Source organism: Carex rostrata, chromosome 3 (genome assembly GCF_964058835.1).
Source record: "Carex rostrata chromosome 3, lpCarRost1.2, whole genome shotgun sequence".
NCBI classification, from domain to species: domain Eukaryota; kingdom Viridiplantae; phylum Streptophyta; class Magnoliopsida; order Poales; family Cyperaceae; genus Carex; species Carex rostrata.
The window spans coordinates 2,320,610-2,337,343 of NC_135920.1; the positions used below are offsets into that span (position 1 = coordinate 2,320,610).

Here is a 16,734-nt window from a genome sequence, read left to right on the forward strand (position 1 = left end):
AAACACAAATATATTTATGCTGCTTAACATCCACATCAATTGTTTGTAAATCTGAGCGCTGACATTGCTACATCCATGGCCCCCAATACCATACGGTACCCCTTTTGCCTCAACATCTCAAGTGACCAGTTTGGTAATGAGAAATCCACCCAAGTACACTAATCTACCTGGAACCGAATCGTCTGCCCCCCAATGGGCAGGAAAATCCTGCCCCCACGTGGATTAGCCGTTCGATCTGTTTTGAGATCCACGCTGTGATGGAACTTGATGGAACGGAAAAACTAAAAAGACTCCGCCGTTAACTCTTTTATTCTCTTCTGACTACCTATCTCTGTCCTCTCCTTCCGCCTCCTGCGTTTCTCCTCTCCATATCACTTTTCCAGCCACGCCACTTCTCACTCTTCCAGTCGCGCTGCTTCTTGCTTAGACATGTTGCATGCTCCCAATCTCTTCATGGCTCAGCGCACTCGAAGAATTTACCAAATTTACCCTATTTCTGCTCAAGTCTTCTCCGCGCACTCTTCTTGATCCCCCTCAAGTATGCAGTCCCCTTTAAGTTAAACAATTTCTATTTTCTCTCAATTTTTAAAATTTTCTCAATGTTCGTCATTTTTTCTATTACAGTAAAACGTCACTATACGTTTTTGCTTTGTAGAGATGTTTAATTTGAACATGTGTGAGAAGCAATTTGCAACTAGGTTTATAGATGAAGAAAAGTTTGGAGTTCCTGAATTATGCGTGAGAAGCAATTTGGAGTAACAGGACCAACATATTGAAAGTGAATTTGATGCCATTTATTCTTTAAGGTAAATAATGAACTTTGCGAGATTCAAACTGTGTCATGTTCATCTTGATCATTGTCGGGCTACCACACTGGTTAAATTCTCAAAGCAATTGCTTTTTGCTTGCTTCTGTTGAGTTATATGTACTGGAATGCGGATTCAACCTATTAGGGATTTTGAGTTCATGGTGAGGTGGCTTATTATAAGTATGGGCAAAACTGTCAATAGTTTGGTACTGATACTAACCATGATCTAATTTAGCAAAATTGACTAGTAGAATAAAACTAGCAACATGGTCTAGTTCATGAAAAATTATATTTTGTGGATTTAAGTACAAATTTCAAACTTTTTAGCATTCTCCACATTTGAAATATGTTAGACCAGTCACTGGATACTTTGTCGGGATATTTGAAACACGGTGATGATTCTTTATAAGTCTGATTCATTTCTATTTTTTATTGGCATGAACGGAACAAAATAATCTTCAAATAGAAGTCGAGACTGTCACGATTGCTGGTAAATGACATGCTTATTGTAATACGGCAGTGGAGCAGATTCGGTTAAGGACCTGACGACGACAACTGAGGAGGCTGATGTCTCACAGGGGACAAGTTGAGGTGACCACATGAGAGAATACAGCTGTTGGATTAGTACACTTTTTGGAATAAAGTGTGTGATGTAATCTACTGTATGGTATCACTCGGTACAGTACTGTATCGTAGGATCTGTAATATAGACAATAGCGGTGTTGTGTAATGTAGACTAGGTACCTTGTAATTATTCTTTTTATCATTGTTACCAGTAAGATGACAAATTGCTAACTTAGCCTCACTTGCATGTTTACTTGGTGTGTACCAGTTACTAGTGGTACGTAATTATTTACTTTCACATTATCAGGTTTCTGAGCCCATTAGAAGGTTATGATTTATAACTGGATTTTTTTTTTTTTTTTTTTATAAAGGTCTGTCCTCTTTCAAGTTGCCCAGTTATAATATGTTATGGTTTTGAATTTTAATTTTATTTTTATAAGCCTTCAAGTGTCATATTTATAAATGAAAGAAATGATAACTATAAAGATTCTATGTTTAACTATTTTGTATTAAAATTCATCATGGTTCCATCTTATATTGGCTGGAGCATGACCATTACTTGTTTTCTGAAAAAAAAAACCTTTATTCCTTCAGTATACAAGTAGTTCCCATCTTTAGAGAAAAGATCCTGACAATTCAAAACATCAACAAACTTAGTGCAAACATATTGCTCTCAACATAAGTAAGAACAAAGCAGATTGATGACATAGTGGTACCATTACCATACCATACTGGCACAAAGGTACAACACCCCTCAAATTGCATACAATGCGTCTCAAACTTCATACAATACCACACCATACTGGTATATTGGTACCATCACCATACCACACTGCGTAAAACTTCGAAATGCAAACTTAAAATTTGAAAAATGCAAATTTCAATTCTACTCCAGATTTTATCTGAATTTCTAGATCAATCATACAAGCAAACATGTTCATTCCAAGTATAAATAAGCATAGCAAGTAAATTGAAAGTAAACAGTAACACAAATATAACTTAATTAGCAAACAAAAGGTTAATCGAAAGAAAAAAAGGAAGATAAAAAGTAACAAACAACTAACGACAAAAGTTACAAATATGTCCAATTTAAAAAAAAAAAAAACAATCATTACATATTCATCTTTTTTTTTTAATCACCACGTGTAGGAATTTACATTTAAATAAAAAAAAAATTGTATTTGCATACTGCATTAAAATAAACTATAATTTTTTTTTTCTTCATCATCTCTAATATGCATGACTTCTACGATTAAGTCCTTAGTGCGATTCTTCAAGCATCACATCAAAGCCATCATAATGGTTATCGCTATGTGAAGAAAGGTTGAGATTCATCTGTCAACAAAATACAAACTTCTTTAGAATTATCTATAACTTGTACATAGTTGATAAGTACCAACGAAGAAAAAAAGTAAGGTATCGTAAAAACCTAATTAACTCAAGTTTTTGTTAGCTTGAGATCATACTGACAAATTCTTCAATAATCAATTAAGTAGATGAAATAGTGCTTAGTTTTTGTTTGAGCAATTCATCGAACACCTTAATGGCGCCATTCAACTGTAGTTAGCTGTGGATAGTATTTGGAAAGCTTCTCCTTTGGAGTTTAGACCATCTACCTGGTCGAGTAGCCTAATACCAGTAGTTTCAAGTAAACCAAAAATTGTTGTTATAAATGCCCACTAAAAATTGTAGTATTGCACATGGTGTTCTTGTCATGAAAGAACATTAAAAGAATGAATAATTTGGAGGTAATACTTCAAATGCAATGAATCAATATACATCTCAATCATCATATTTAACGAATTTTAGAGATTTGAGATAAAAGTATTATCTATGAGCCGAATTTCCTACAAAGCAAACGTGTATATCCACATTTTACTGTAATAACAAAATGAACGAAGATTGAGAAAAGCTTTAAAAAATTGAAAGAAAATAGAATTGTTAAACTCAAAAGAGGACTGCGTACTTGAGGGCAGCCAAGAAGAGTGCATGGAGACGACTTGAGCGATAAGAGGGTAAATTTGTTGACTATCCTGAGCCGAGGCGAGGCCAAGCAAGGCGCAACTGGGATAACACAGTGCGTCTGAGCGAAAAGCGGCACGGCTGAGATAGCGAGAAACATTGCAGCTGGGAGAGCGTGAAGAAAGGTTGAGGTTGTGTCGTTGCGAGATGGAGAGGAGAAACGCAGGAGGCGGAAGGAGAGGAAAGAGTTAACGGCGGAGTCTTTTTAGTTTTTCCGTTCCATCAAGTTCCATCACAGAGTGGATCTCAAAACAGATCGAACGGCTAATCCACGTGGGGGCAGGATTTTCCTGCCCATTGGGGGGCAGACGATTCGGTTCCAATCTACCTTACAATTTTACATTTAATATTCTCCTTTTGACTTTGTTCAATATTTTATTAACCTTCTTGTGGCCTGGGTTCTACAAGTACCCCATGCTAGCGCTCAAGTCTTGTGGTCCTATTTTAATTATGTCCACTCTATACACAGCTGCAATCGTTTCAACTTCCTCTATGCCAGTCCATAATGGCCTCCCGTAATAAGCTCATCATATATTTCCACAACTTGAACATCATTAGTGATTTGGAAAAAAAATTCTATTAAACATAACATAAATTTACCACAAATTTTAGATGGAATATTCACATGGGATATTCAGACGACATATTTAGACATAATATTTCAAAAAATATGTATATGAAATATTCACACGGGATATTCAGACGACATCTTTAGACATAATATTTCACAACTTGACCTCGCGCGGAACAACACTGCCATGTCGGCATCACTCACACTCTCAAGCATAGTGACAAGTACGCGTTTTATTCGCATTTAATTCGCGAATAATTTGTTTTTTTTATATTACCAAACCGAACAGTGTATTAAACGTTGACCGAACCTTTGACCGAATAAAACATGAATTTTATGAATTATTCGCATTTTTTTCATAAAAATTCGTCTAAACCGAAGCTATTTTCTACTCAAAAAGCTTCTCCCCTCACGTGGCCTGGCAGAACCGAAGCTATTTCTACTCAAAAAGCTTGTCAGAAACATTTGAGTGGGTATCAAGATCTTTTGTGGCTAGGAATTACGTAAATTTTGTATAGCAATTTAAATTTGGGTGGTTTTTTTTTTGCTTCCTGGTTATATACTTGTACCGAATCATTCCTGAATTATACCCGAATCACAAATTTTTGACCTCGCCGAACCGAACCCGAACTATTCATTTGTCACTATGCTCTCAATCGAGAGAAACAAGATTCCCTCCGGCCCAAGATCCAATGACTTCTTGGCCCAATCTACATAACTCTTTAGCACACGAGAAATCACCTTTGTGTGAGTATATATGAGTACTATGAGGCATTGCAACGCTTCAGAGATGCAGACCCTTAACCTCGCACGGAAGCAAGGGCAGAGCAAGAAAAATATTCCTTGGACTTTAATCTCATCATATATTTCCATAACTTGAACATTATTAGAGAGATGAAGAAATTTTTCTGTTAAACATAACATAAATTTTACCACAAATTTTAGATGGAATATTCACATGGGATATTCAGACGACATATTTAGACAAAATATTTCAAAAAAATTATATATGAAATATTGCCACGAGATATTCAGACAGAATATTTAGCTGGAATATTTAGATATAATTGTTGGCATTTATAACCTCTTCAATGTATTCAAAATTTTCCAAACAAGTCTCCAACATTCTCCAATTATTTGGAGTAAAAAAATGAGGGGGAGATTGCAAGCTTGTCAGTGACTCTGTTACATTATCAACAATTTGTTCTAGAAACTCTTTTGGATATACAACATGCTTGTAATTTGATTTGTGTTTGTTGTTCATCAATTATTGTTGCATACGCTCAATTAGATTTGCTTATATTTTATCCATGAATTCCCTCATCACATTAACTTGCTCCTCAAGTTGTTAGAACTTAGAACGAGTTTGAATTCCCTCTTGTGCCATGATCGGACTCTAATATCATATGTAATGAACCAACTAAATGGAATTCTATTTTGTAAAAAGCGTGAAGGAGGAGAAATGAGCAGTTAGGAAATCCGATCAAATCTTATTAATCACACATAACGCTGAGATGGTACCCCCATTTTGTTTTCCATCTCTCTCGATTTCTCTCCGCTGGTAGGGGCGGACCCAATAAGATGGTTAAGTCTCCCTCCACCTGAATTTTGAAATTCACTGAAAAAAAAAATAGATCCAACTCTTCTTTACTCTCTCTGAAAATTTTATTGTCCAAATCTAAAGTTCCTAAGCAGTATTTAAAAAAAAATTAACAGGCTTCAGCTTTAAAAAAAATAATAATGGACCCAGTTCGCTTCAACTGTTCAGCGTTGTTTAGTTTCAAAAAACAAAAACAAAAAAAAGAAACGGGCCAAGGCCCAAAACAATTCGCTGGCCTCAAAAGGGACGAAATTCTTCTGAAGCCACAAAAAGAAATGAAAAAATCGCTACTTTGGTATAGCGTCACGTGGACTCCATATTTTCAACTCAAACTAAAAATTATTTTTTCTGATAACTCAAAAAAGCTTTTTATAAAGATTGATGTGATTGTTTTGGTTCCTCCAACACCATATATTGTGTTTTTAAATATTATTATTTTATTATGTTAATTATTATTTATATATTACCTAATTAGCTGATAAATTAGAATCTAACTTTTGTCCTCTCCTCACCGAAATCTTGCGTCTGCGCTAGTCTTGCTGGGCGTCTTTGTAGTTTCTCCAGTCACCGGCTTGAATCTCTCTTTTCATCAAGCCCAGTTCATTTCTGGGCTGGCATGATTTGTACTCGAGAAATAAAGGAATAGAATAAGACGTGATTTGTAAAGTGAGCAGCTGTGTGTTTTCGCTTTTACAAAATGAAATAGAGACGGTACTGGAGTTCAATCGAATAAATGAAGTTGTTATTACTTACTAGAGATGAAACAAGAATTGAAGAAAAAATGGGCACAAAAAAGAATCTGATTCAGAGAAGATATGAGCACGAAAAAGGTTCAATTCATATCACATAAGTAATCAAATTTTTAGTTTAGATCTGCTTTGGCACACAATAAAGGGACCTCATATATTTTGTTTCATTCTGATCGGACCGAATCCAAATTCAAAATTTGAGCTACCTCGGAGGAACTGGACTCCCCCTCTTATTTCTAAAAAAATTGCCTTTGCGTGAGCTCAAAAGTTAGCAAAATGTTTACTCTTTCATCTGAGATGCTGAGATGTTACATGTCCGTATGAGCAAATGGCAAAAACAAATACTAAACACTTAGGTTGTGCTTCACAAAATTCACGCGGAGAGGAACCGGAAGGAAGAGAAAGGAAGGAGGCAGCACGCGGTTTCCCTCGCTACAATGATTCCTACATCTCAATTTGAGAGGTATAAATTTGAGAAATTTGTATAGCGCGCTACCCTCGCTACAATAGCGCCTTCCCTCCTTTCTCTCTCCGATTTTGTTCTTCTAGAGCGGATGAACGGCATGGGTAGCCCTCGTTCCTCTCGTCTTCTCCTTCGTTCTCGTTCCTTATCTTTAATGAAGGGGTTTCTAACTCTCTAGAGCACAACCTTAGAATACTTATTTCAATAACAATAAATTATATTTATGCTTCTTAACATTCACATCAAATATAGTGAGTGGACACCAAATATACTCTCGTAAGTGAATATTGCCATTGGGGTGTGTGGTGAGTCCACATCTTCGACATTAACTCAAAAGAGCATCTTTTGAGTTTAATGCATCTCAAAAGAATCTTGCCATTGAGATGTCTGATTAGAATCAGAGCTAATTCGGCTCACATCTATAACGCACGGGGTCTTTTAATATTAGTGCGGATCTTAATTGGACGGTTAAGATCTATTAACGCATGTTCCATTAATGCAGAGGATACGAATTCGTGTGTAGTCAGATTAAAGAAATAATTAGAAATTTAGCTTTTTATTTAATATGAGGAGGGTTCAAATGCCTCCATTTTTTGTGCCTCCATCATGCCTTCATTTTTAAAAACTTAAATAACTCAAAATTTAAAACTTAAACATCAAAATAAAACTCAAAGTTTAAAACTTAAACGTCAAAATAAAACTCAAAGTTTAAAACTTAAACGTCAAAATAAAACCGTTAGATGTGATATAAGTTATTTTCTCTATGTGCCCATAAAAAAATTATCACATTTTGATTTTGCTTTTATGTGAATCAATAAGTTAAAAAATCAACATCTAGAAATTATCCACATTAATATATATTTTTACAAGCTCAAGATGATAACCAAAACAAAGTTGAAATGCCATAATATTTGACACGTGGATAGATAAAATGATGTAGTTCATATCCAACGGTTTTAGTTTGAATTTTAAGATATAAATTTTGAGTTATTAAATTTTTAGAAAATGGAGGCGTGATGGAGGCACAAAAAATGAAAATATTTGAACCCTCCTCATTTAATATTATCCCAGTACAGTCTGACGATACCAAAATTGGTTTGAATGACAAACCTAAGCACGGTTAAAATGCAATAACCCTCTTTTTCAGTTTAACCTTATTGAGAACCGAAATTTTTATTAATACCATTTCAAAAAAATAAACAAACCAAAATATCTCTAAATTGGGAAATTCGAAAAATATATGAGCCTCCAATTCAATATGCGACTCTATTTTTTGAGGGCGCAGATTGAATTGGAGGCCTCCAAAAAAAAAAAAAAAACTAAATATCAATATATTACAGTGCATTTTTGGTGTTTTCGGAATTCCCCAAAAAATGTATTTTTTTTTAGTTTATTTATTGGTTGATAATTATTCAAATTTGTATTCGAAATCTGGGTCTCAGATATTTAATAATTATTAAAATCCGTAATTAAAAATTATTCGGATCAAATCCGTTTATTCAAATTGATCTGAGTCGAATACGGAGCGGATTCGGAACAGATAATCCGAATCCGTTTACATCCCGTAATACATTGTATCATTTGTTTTAAACTAAAGTCAAAATCCAATATAAATGGAAACCGAATGAATATAATAGCGTCTCTTGTTTTCATTAGGGACGGCTCTAGCCGCCACGAAATAGGTTGCGATTGGGAAAGGGAAACAACTGGAAAGTTCTACTCTGTGATCCTCTACAAAGCAGGTAGTGTGCTATGCATGGTCCCCATGAATCATTGAATGATCTGACGGTTGATTCGCGCTCAAAATGTATTACACGCTGTAGAGGATAAGGATTGGGATTATTCTTCCACGTTGGTATCCTGTTGAATGTTTAAAAAAGTTTCCTTTTTTTTTTATAAATACAATTTTGAGGCTGAATAATTGAATTAGGCAGAAACATCGAATCTAGAACAATTTATCAAACTAATTATGTATTGCTCTCTGCAAAACTATCCGTCCTTGTAAAAAAAGATATGGAGTTCAATTTGATCTCTATTTTTTTTTTACTTTTTATATTTATATATAATTTAAAGTAAAATATTATAGGTATTGTGTAATTGATCCCTATTTTTTGAAGGAAAAATTTGTAGTTGACACCTTTTATACAATTAACTATTATATATATTTCGAAAGTCTGGCTCTACCCCTGTTTGTAAAAGATAATTACTTAATTATGCATTGCTTGTTATGCTATTTTTTCTGCATTTGTAAATTTCACGCTCGAAAAACATTTTGAGTTTTTTTTTTTTATATGATTGTTCGTTGTTCATAAAATATAACCCACCATTTCACCTGTTAGAAGTGAACAAAAAAATACATTTTCAAAAAATAAAAAAGTGAGAAAAGGAAATATGGCATGGTATAAAATAAAATTAAGCATAAAAAATAAATAAATTATAGCGCGCACTGGTCCACTTTTTCAACTATGGATGATGAAATCTTGTTGATAAAGAACTAAGAAACACATTGACTGATCAACGGTCAACAAAGAATGTGAGATTTCTAGAAGTTAGGAACAAAAGATTAATATTTTATACAGTAACTGACAGAAACGAATTTCAAAGGAACGCCAGGTGTACAGCAAATACTTTACATAAAGTCACAAAAGAAAATTAATTCGTCTTTAATCTAGTACAAAGATAATATAGAAGCTGCATATTTGAAATCTAAATAAGAAAATTTATGATAAATATTAAATAATTGAGTGGTTTAAACTTCAATATTTACTAAAAAAATTACACAAAAAATATAGAAATGTGAAGTTCAGTTCAGGTCTCTTAATTAAAATATATTGGTACATTGATAATTCAAACTTGTGATGGATCCATTACCAACCAGAAGTGTCAATTATTTAGTTTCTCGTTTGGGCTTTCAGTTCATTCTTATTATTAAAATAATGTTGATCAAGTAAAAAATAAAATAAAACGCATAGAGGAATTTAAAGTTGAAATAATTTGTTAATTAGATTATTATATCCCGCTTTTCAAACAAATAAATTTTAAAGAAGGATATGAATCTCCTTTTTTATATTATGCACCTAGTTGTTCTGATCCGCCAACAGTTGAGATTGAAAAATGAATTTTCGAATTGAATATCAGCCCTCAAATTACATGACATGTCTTCTTTTGATTAAATACATCTATTTTATGTGCAGAAATCTAAATTTTGTTAAAACATACTCGCCATACAGACTGCTACATGATTTATCACAATTAAAATTGAATGAATCTCTAGAGACCCATTTCCTTACTTCTCCGTTTCCTCCATTTTATTTATCCTCCTTTATAGTTTCGACAATGAAAATGAAAACAATCATATATTTTCAGATTTTGTTTAGTTTCGACAATGAAAATGGCTACTGTATTATTGTGAATAGATGAATAATATATCTTGTACTGATGGAAATAATTATATTTTTCCGATCTAGAAAGAAAATGAAGAATATCTAGAATTTTTGTGTATAGAAAAAATAGGTAGAGAAATTTCCATCAAGAATATATATGTAGAGAAAATCCTTATTTGAATAATTTAATCATATATTTTTTCAATTTTGTTTCTTTACATATCATTTATCCTCTAAATCGTTTAATGACTTGTCTTATTTGTGAAGAAAATTAGATATTAAATCGTAATGACACTTCAAGAATTTTTTCATATTATATTTGATTTTTTTTTTCATTTGTTGTTGTTTCTTTTATTGTTATTTATTATTTGGATTTCTGTTTTTATTCATTTAAATATTTTCTTTTAATTTTGTATGAATGTCAAATAAAAAATATCTTTGTATTTTATTCAATTATAATATGTACCTTATAATATGTGCCGTTGTAGATACACGATACTAGTATTGTGTAATGCTCAAAGGGTGCCATTTGGGAAATCCTGTAATAAAGAAAGAAAACCAAAAAGACTCAAAATTATTTAAAAAGAAAAACGACCTTTGAGCTTTGAGTCGTGACTATTTGACAATAATTATCGGTAGAGTTGAATATAAATGCCCCTGGTCCACGTGGAAAGTTGAGATTCGCAAAAGATATGAAATGGCTTTAGTTTAGGCCCTTAGTTCATGCTGACAGCTTCCATTTTCCTCAAATAATATTTTTCACTAAAATAAGGAACCCATTGTCTGGTCAAGTGGTCAGTGGTCAGGACAAAAACAAAGAAAAATTATAGAGAATTTAGAAAAAAAAAGGAAAGAAGAGGGGTGAAAATGTAAAAAGGCAAACGAGGAGGCAACAACTGAACAACATCAAAATCCAAATTTCGCAAGGAGCCCATCGCTCTCTGAGATCACATCCTCTGCATTAACTCAAAAGGAATATTTTGAGATAATGCATCCTGACCATTCAATTTATTTTAAGATTCGTGTATACTAAATCCGCACTAATATTAAAGGACCTCTATATCATAAGCAGAGGTCTGATTGGCTCCGTTTAAAATCAGACGGTTGAGATTCATTAACTCAAAAGAGAATCTTTTGAGAGTTAATGCAGAGGATACGCATTCTCGCTCTCCAGAGAAACCCTAGGGGGGGAGTAAAGGAAACGCATCTCCTCTAATAATAATAATAAGTTCAGAAAAGAAGACAAGAGAAGAAGAAAACAATGGCTTCTAGACTCGCTCGACTCGCTCGCCGTCCCGTCGCGGTATTCTTCCACTCCTTACCTCTCGCTTTTTTTTTCTTCTTCTAGATTTGAATTTGAGATCTGATGGTTTCCAAAGATACGACGGATAAGGAATTTTGAATGTATAGATCTAAAGTCAGCTCAGATCATACTGCTTTTGTCCATATTTGTTCTGTAATATGAAATGAGTTTATTGGCTCGAATTTTGGGAAAATATGAATTCGTTCTAAAAGTCATGCAATCTTTGTGAAATTTGGATCTAATATATTTAGGAGACGGGGGAGAATGTTGTAATCTAAGTTCATGCAGAATGGAAATTTAAACACAACATAATTTTACTTTTGCTAAACATAATGAATGCATATTTGTAAGCCAGTTCATTTTTTTTTTCCTGTTGTTTCCAGCTCTGGTTAAACCCTTGCGCAAAAGGATCAAGGGTTCTCTTGCACATTTTCCATTCAATTCAATCATAACCAATTGGCGATATACTATTTTTAAATAACCATAAACTGTTGATCGGTTGCAAATATGACAAGGCCTGATTGGGAGGTCCAAAAATGCCCTGTTTGAGAAGTTCAGCTAATTGCTTTCGATAAAAAAAAACTTAAAAGGACTGTAAAAGCTATGAAAAACTTAGTAGCTGCAAAATTTGTTTATGTATATAGGCGTTGCTCTTCATCAGAAGCTCCAGACCTGTTAGACAATTCAGCCATCAAATTTTCCCAGGTTTTGTACTTCTATGATTTTTATTTATGTTGGTGCATTCCATGTCTACTCCTGTAAGCCTAAAAATAAATAAATGTACATCTTAATGAGATGTGTTAAGGTTGTACCCAAAATCATGAAACAACTATTCGCTGCATTCCATGTCTACTCCACTCTCTTTGTTTTAGTCAAATGGGAAACCCCTTATTCGTCGTGTTTTGTTGTACATGAATTGTTTGATGATGTTATGTCAGGACTTCTTTGCAGTGGCACAAAGGTTTTTGGATTTTATAGCGATTTTTTCTTATTCTTTTTTGTGGGAATTGTTATATGTTTACTAATGATGGTACATCTGCATTGCAGTTGGCTCGGATCATGTGAATCTTACAAGGTACATTTTTTTTTTCTAATTGTAACCAGTAGCTGAACTTCCGCATTCATGTAAAAACAAAGATTGGTGCAAATTGGTTGTTAAACTTAAATTAATATGCCATCGAAAATTCCTGAATATGATAAGCTTGGGTACTTGTTCTAGTCGCATGGCAGTTGCTTTCGTTGTCTCTTATTATTTTATTTAAAAAGAAAATTATTTCAGGCCTCTTGGTAATTTACTTCCCAATGCATCTCCCTACCAGCGTTGGAGTAGATTGTTTTCTTCCGATGGTGGTAAGATGATACTGCATAAATATGAATGTTATCTTTATCTTCTAGAATGTTATTTTTTTCTCTTCTAATTTTCATCTTCATTCTATAATCTTGATTTAAAGGTGAATCTGCTGATGCTGTGGTACCATTCATGGGTGAATCCATCACTGATGGAACACTTGCAACATTCTTGAAGAGTATGTGACTTTATCTCTCTGCCCACTTAATTATCACTCTTACCTATATCCCACTCCCATTTTATCTTTTATTACGCTGAGATGTGCAAGTCTTTTAAAAAACAGAACCAGGGGATAGGGTTGAGCAAGACGAGCCAATAGCACAAATTGAAACTGACAAGGTATTTTAGCATCTGTTAGGTAAATTAATAAGAAGTGCATATTTCTCTTTGGAGAAGTTATTGACATCTCTGTTCATTTTTTAATTTTTTTGTTTTTACTTTTAGGTTACTATTGATGTCCAAAGCCCCCTTTCTGGTGTTATTGAGAAGGTTAGCAATTTTTTTATTTTTTTATTTTATTTTAAATGGTTCTTGTATCAGAAAAAAATCTCATGTTATATCTGACCCTCCCTAATTTATTCCTTTTCTACGTGCCCGAATATGAAACAGTTGACAGCGAGCGAAGGAGACACAGTTACACCTGGAACTAAGATTGCAGTAATTTCAAAGTCAGATGCCCCAGCAAGTGACACACACGTTGCCCCGTCAGAGGAGAAATCTGAAAAAGAAAGTATTCCCAAAAAGCCGCTGGAGGAGAAACCAGTCAAAGTTGAACCGCCAAAAGTTGAGAAACCAAAGCCTGTGGCCCCAACCCCACCTAAGACCTCGCCTACCGATCCTCAACTGCCTCCTAAGGACAGAGAGAGACGGGTAAGGATGCAAAATGAGTTGTATGACCCTAGAAATAAGTTTTTAACTTTTGGCCTTGGGGACTTGTTCTTTTTTTTTTTTAATACAAATTGGGATTATGTACTTATGTTTAGGTTACTTCTTTTAATAACTGTATCATCGGTGCTGACAACATATCATATTGTAGACCTGGTTTTGGTCAGTGTATGCTCACAATTTAAACTGAAATTGTGTTGATTTACTTTTGTTGGAAGTACTCATTGGCATATTTGTGGGCTGTGAAATCTTTTAGTAAACCAGAATTGTGTTGATGAACTTTCCTATTGTTAAAATCCACAAGGTACCAATGCCAAGGCTGAGGAAGCGTGTTGCAACTCGTTTGAAGGATTCTCAGAACACCTTTGCTTTGCTCACCACCTTCAATGAAGTTGATATGTAAGTGTTAATGTTGGCTACTAGTGGCAGTCAGTTTTGTCAATGTACTTTATCTTATTTCTTAATTCTTTGTCTCATCGTAAAAGGACGAACTTGATGAAGCTACGTTCTGAGTACAAAGACGAGTTCCAAAAGAAACACGGTGTGAAATTGGGTCTCATGTCTGGCTTCGTTAAGGTAAGTTGAACCATGCATATTATCTTTATAAATTGGTTACATATATTTGTTTGAACTACTGTTTCTTTCCCAGAGGTTTAGTTAGTGCACTAGAAAGCTTTTCATTGGAAAATAGGGACATGTAAATATAAAGTTTATCATTCCATTCAATTAATAATGAATTACAGTTGATGTATGTTATTAAAGACAATGAGAAAGACTCATTAGTAATCACATGTGCTGGATATTTATGACCATTATTTATTCATAATTTACTGATGTTGATAAAAGCAAACTATATTAATAGACCGAATATCAATGTTTTCAGTTGAGATGGAAAGCTTAATTTTGTATCTGAACTTGCTTTCAGGGGGCTGTTACTGCTCTCCAAAACCAACCAGTGGTCAATGCTGTTATAGATGGGGATGACATCATTTACCGCGACTATGTCGATATCAGCATTGCTGTTGGCACTCCAAAGGTTTTCATAATATATTACTTTAATTCGTACTTGTACAAAAAAGTACTATATTGTACTGCATTTTGTTATTGTTTACGGTTTTAGTTTATTGTGTGCTTTTTCTAAAGTAACTTTCAGAGACTTATCATCTGAACTGGGTCTTTCTTTTCCTTTTTATTTGTTGTAATATAGGGATTGGTGGTGCCAGTGTTGAGAAATGTAGAGAATATGGGATTTGCTGATATAGAGAAGAAGATAAATGAGCTGGCAACGAAGGCGACTCAAGGTACCATATCTATTGATGAGATGGCTGGTGGTACTTTCACCATTTCTAACGGTGGTGTCTATGGCAGCCTTCTCAGTACACCCATTATCAACCCACCTCAGGTAAACCAAAATCCTTTTGCTTCTAGTGGTTTGAAAGGAAGAAGGTAAAGAAAAAGTTTGATAAAAAAAAAAAGGTAAAGAAAAAGGGATTGAGAAAACTGAGATGTTTTCTCAACACAAGTTTTTGAGGGCCTTCTTTTCTTGTAGGAGATATTACTATACTACTAACATTTTTCTTATGTCAAGCATTCCCTTTTGGTCCAAATGACAACTAAATTCCCACAATGATTTGAATTTTACATATATTGACATAACATTATATATTTTTTTGGTTAATTTAAATAATAAAACCTAAAGCACCCAACATTATAATAGTGTAGTTCATTTTCTTTTGATGCAGCACTGATTAATTTCTCTATTTTGCAGTCCGCAATTCTAGGGATGCACTCAATAGTGCCCCGGCCAATGGTGGTTGATGGGAGTATCGTATCACGGCCAATGATGTATCTGGCACTGACATATGACCACAGGCTCATAGATGGTAGAGAAGCCGTATTCTTTTTGAGACGGATCAAGGATGTTGTCGAGGACCCCCGCCGCCTACTCCTTGACATATAAATTTGCCAAGTGAAGTGAAAATTTACAGTTACCTCGCCTTACTACTTTTTGAATCTCTTTTTCTTTGGGTGAATAATATTCAAAACAGAAATTTTGACTGATGTGCTCGTGGATTTTTTTACTAGTCCGAGATATGTATTTAAAGTTAGTTGAGGTGTTTTTGTGGGAAGTAAAATTCCCTAACAGAGCTTCGTCTCTTTTCCATTGCAAGATGATCTATGAAGTTGAATTATAAATTATTATAAGCTTGTGCTGGTTCTTTTCATTGATGATTAATTTATCCCAAAAATGTTGATAACGCTATCTGTTAATTATATTGGTGCTCTAACTAGTTCAACTGTGACCTTTAGTTGTTTAATTTTTGCCAGGGTTATGTCCTGTGGATAGAGGAAGGGTCATCATAACCCTTTGCTATAGCCGTATTTTACATTTTTTTCATGTCGTAGGATATTTAGGATTAAATAACGAGTTACTAAACATTTTGTCATATATATTTCTACAAATCGGAGATGCTTTTCTTGATAAACATCTTCTACTAGTAGTCTATTACAGCATTTTTTACCCTACACCAAACATATGAAGTTTATTTTGAAATTTACTTTACTGTTTTAAGTTATACCTAATTGTTAATTGGGCTTTCTATTGAATTAGTTTCATTCATAAAGAAAAATATTTTAGTAATGTTGACAATTTGCCAAAAAGAAAATTGAATTTTGGAACGTTACGGTTGGAATTTCGTCCGGATTGGATTTTTTTTTTTTAATAATTTCCAAACCTGACATTTGGAATGTAACTTGCTTATATGTATATCACGCACAACATAAATAATTAAATTTGATACAATTTTATTGTTCGTCAAACTATTTAAAAATTACAATGATCTACATGTAGCGGTTTCTAATAAAATATCAAAATTATATTTTAATTGCATAAAAATTTAGTATACAATCAACTTATGTGGTCCATTATATATCATATTATGGCTTAATTTGAAAATATTATTGTAAAATCCAGGGTAAATCCATACAGGATAAATATGGTTTTTGAATCCGTTAAAATTGTCTCTAATACTACACAG

At 33.7% G+C, this 16,734-nt stretch overlaps 1 protein-coding gene and 1 long non-coding RNA gene across 3 annotated transcripts; both read left to right on the top strand.

The window, feature by feature from the left end:
• Positions 1-208: 208 nt before the first annotated feature.
• LOC144551994 (uncharacterized) lies at positions 209-1,613 on the top strand. The gene is made up of 2 exons (XR_013510911.1): positions 209-806; positions 1,275-1,613. It is a non-coding gene; the product is annotated as an uncharacterized LOC144551994 (long non-coding RNA).
• Positions 1,614-11,313: 9,700 nt separating this feature from the next.
• LOC144552202 (dihydrolipoyllysine-residue succinyltransferase component of 2-oxoglutarate dehydrogenase complex 1, mitochondrial-like) lies at positions 11,314-15,911 on the top strand. 2 transcript variants are annotated; one of them, XM_078300348.1, is made up of 13 exons: positions 11,314-11,463; positions 12,108-12,168; positions 12,511-12,538; positions 12,743-12,813; positions 12,915-12,989; positions 13,095-13,150; positions 13,256-13,300; positions 13,421-13,681; positions 14,001-14,095; positions 14,182-14,272; positions 14,622-14,732; positions 14,904-15,142; positions 15,173-15,191. In XM_078300348.1, exons 1-13 carry the CDS (start codon positions 11,422-11,424, stop codon positions 15,174-15,176), a joined length of 1,179 nt encoding a protein of 392 aa, XP_078156474.1. In that variant the 5' UTR covers positions 11,314-11,421; the 3' UTR covers positions 15,177-15,191. The 2 variants fall into 2 exon arrangements, with proteins under 2 accessions (XP_078156474.1, XP_078156473.1); XM_078300347.1 differs by lacking the exon at positions 15,173-15,191 and adding an exon at positions 15,465-15,911 and having other exon boundaries at positions 11,316-11,463; positions 14,904-15,098.
• Positions 15,912-16,734: the final 823 nt, after the last annotated feature.

Excerpts from the sequence above, each read along its gene's own strand:
- LOC144552202 (XM_078300347.1), top strand. The coding sequence starts at position 11,422 with ATGGCTTCTAGACTCGCTCGACTCGCTCGCCGTCCCGTCGCG. Across the intron at positions 12,814-12,914 it reads ATTGTTTTCTTCCGATGGTG|GTGAATCTGCTGATGCTGTG; the intron begins GTAAGATGATAC and ends CTTGATTTAAAG. Across the intron at positions 13,151-13,255 it reads CACAAATTGAAACTGACAAG|GTTACTATTGATGTCCAAAG; the intron begins GTATTTTAGCAT and ends TTTTACTTTTAG.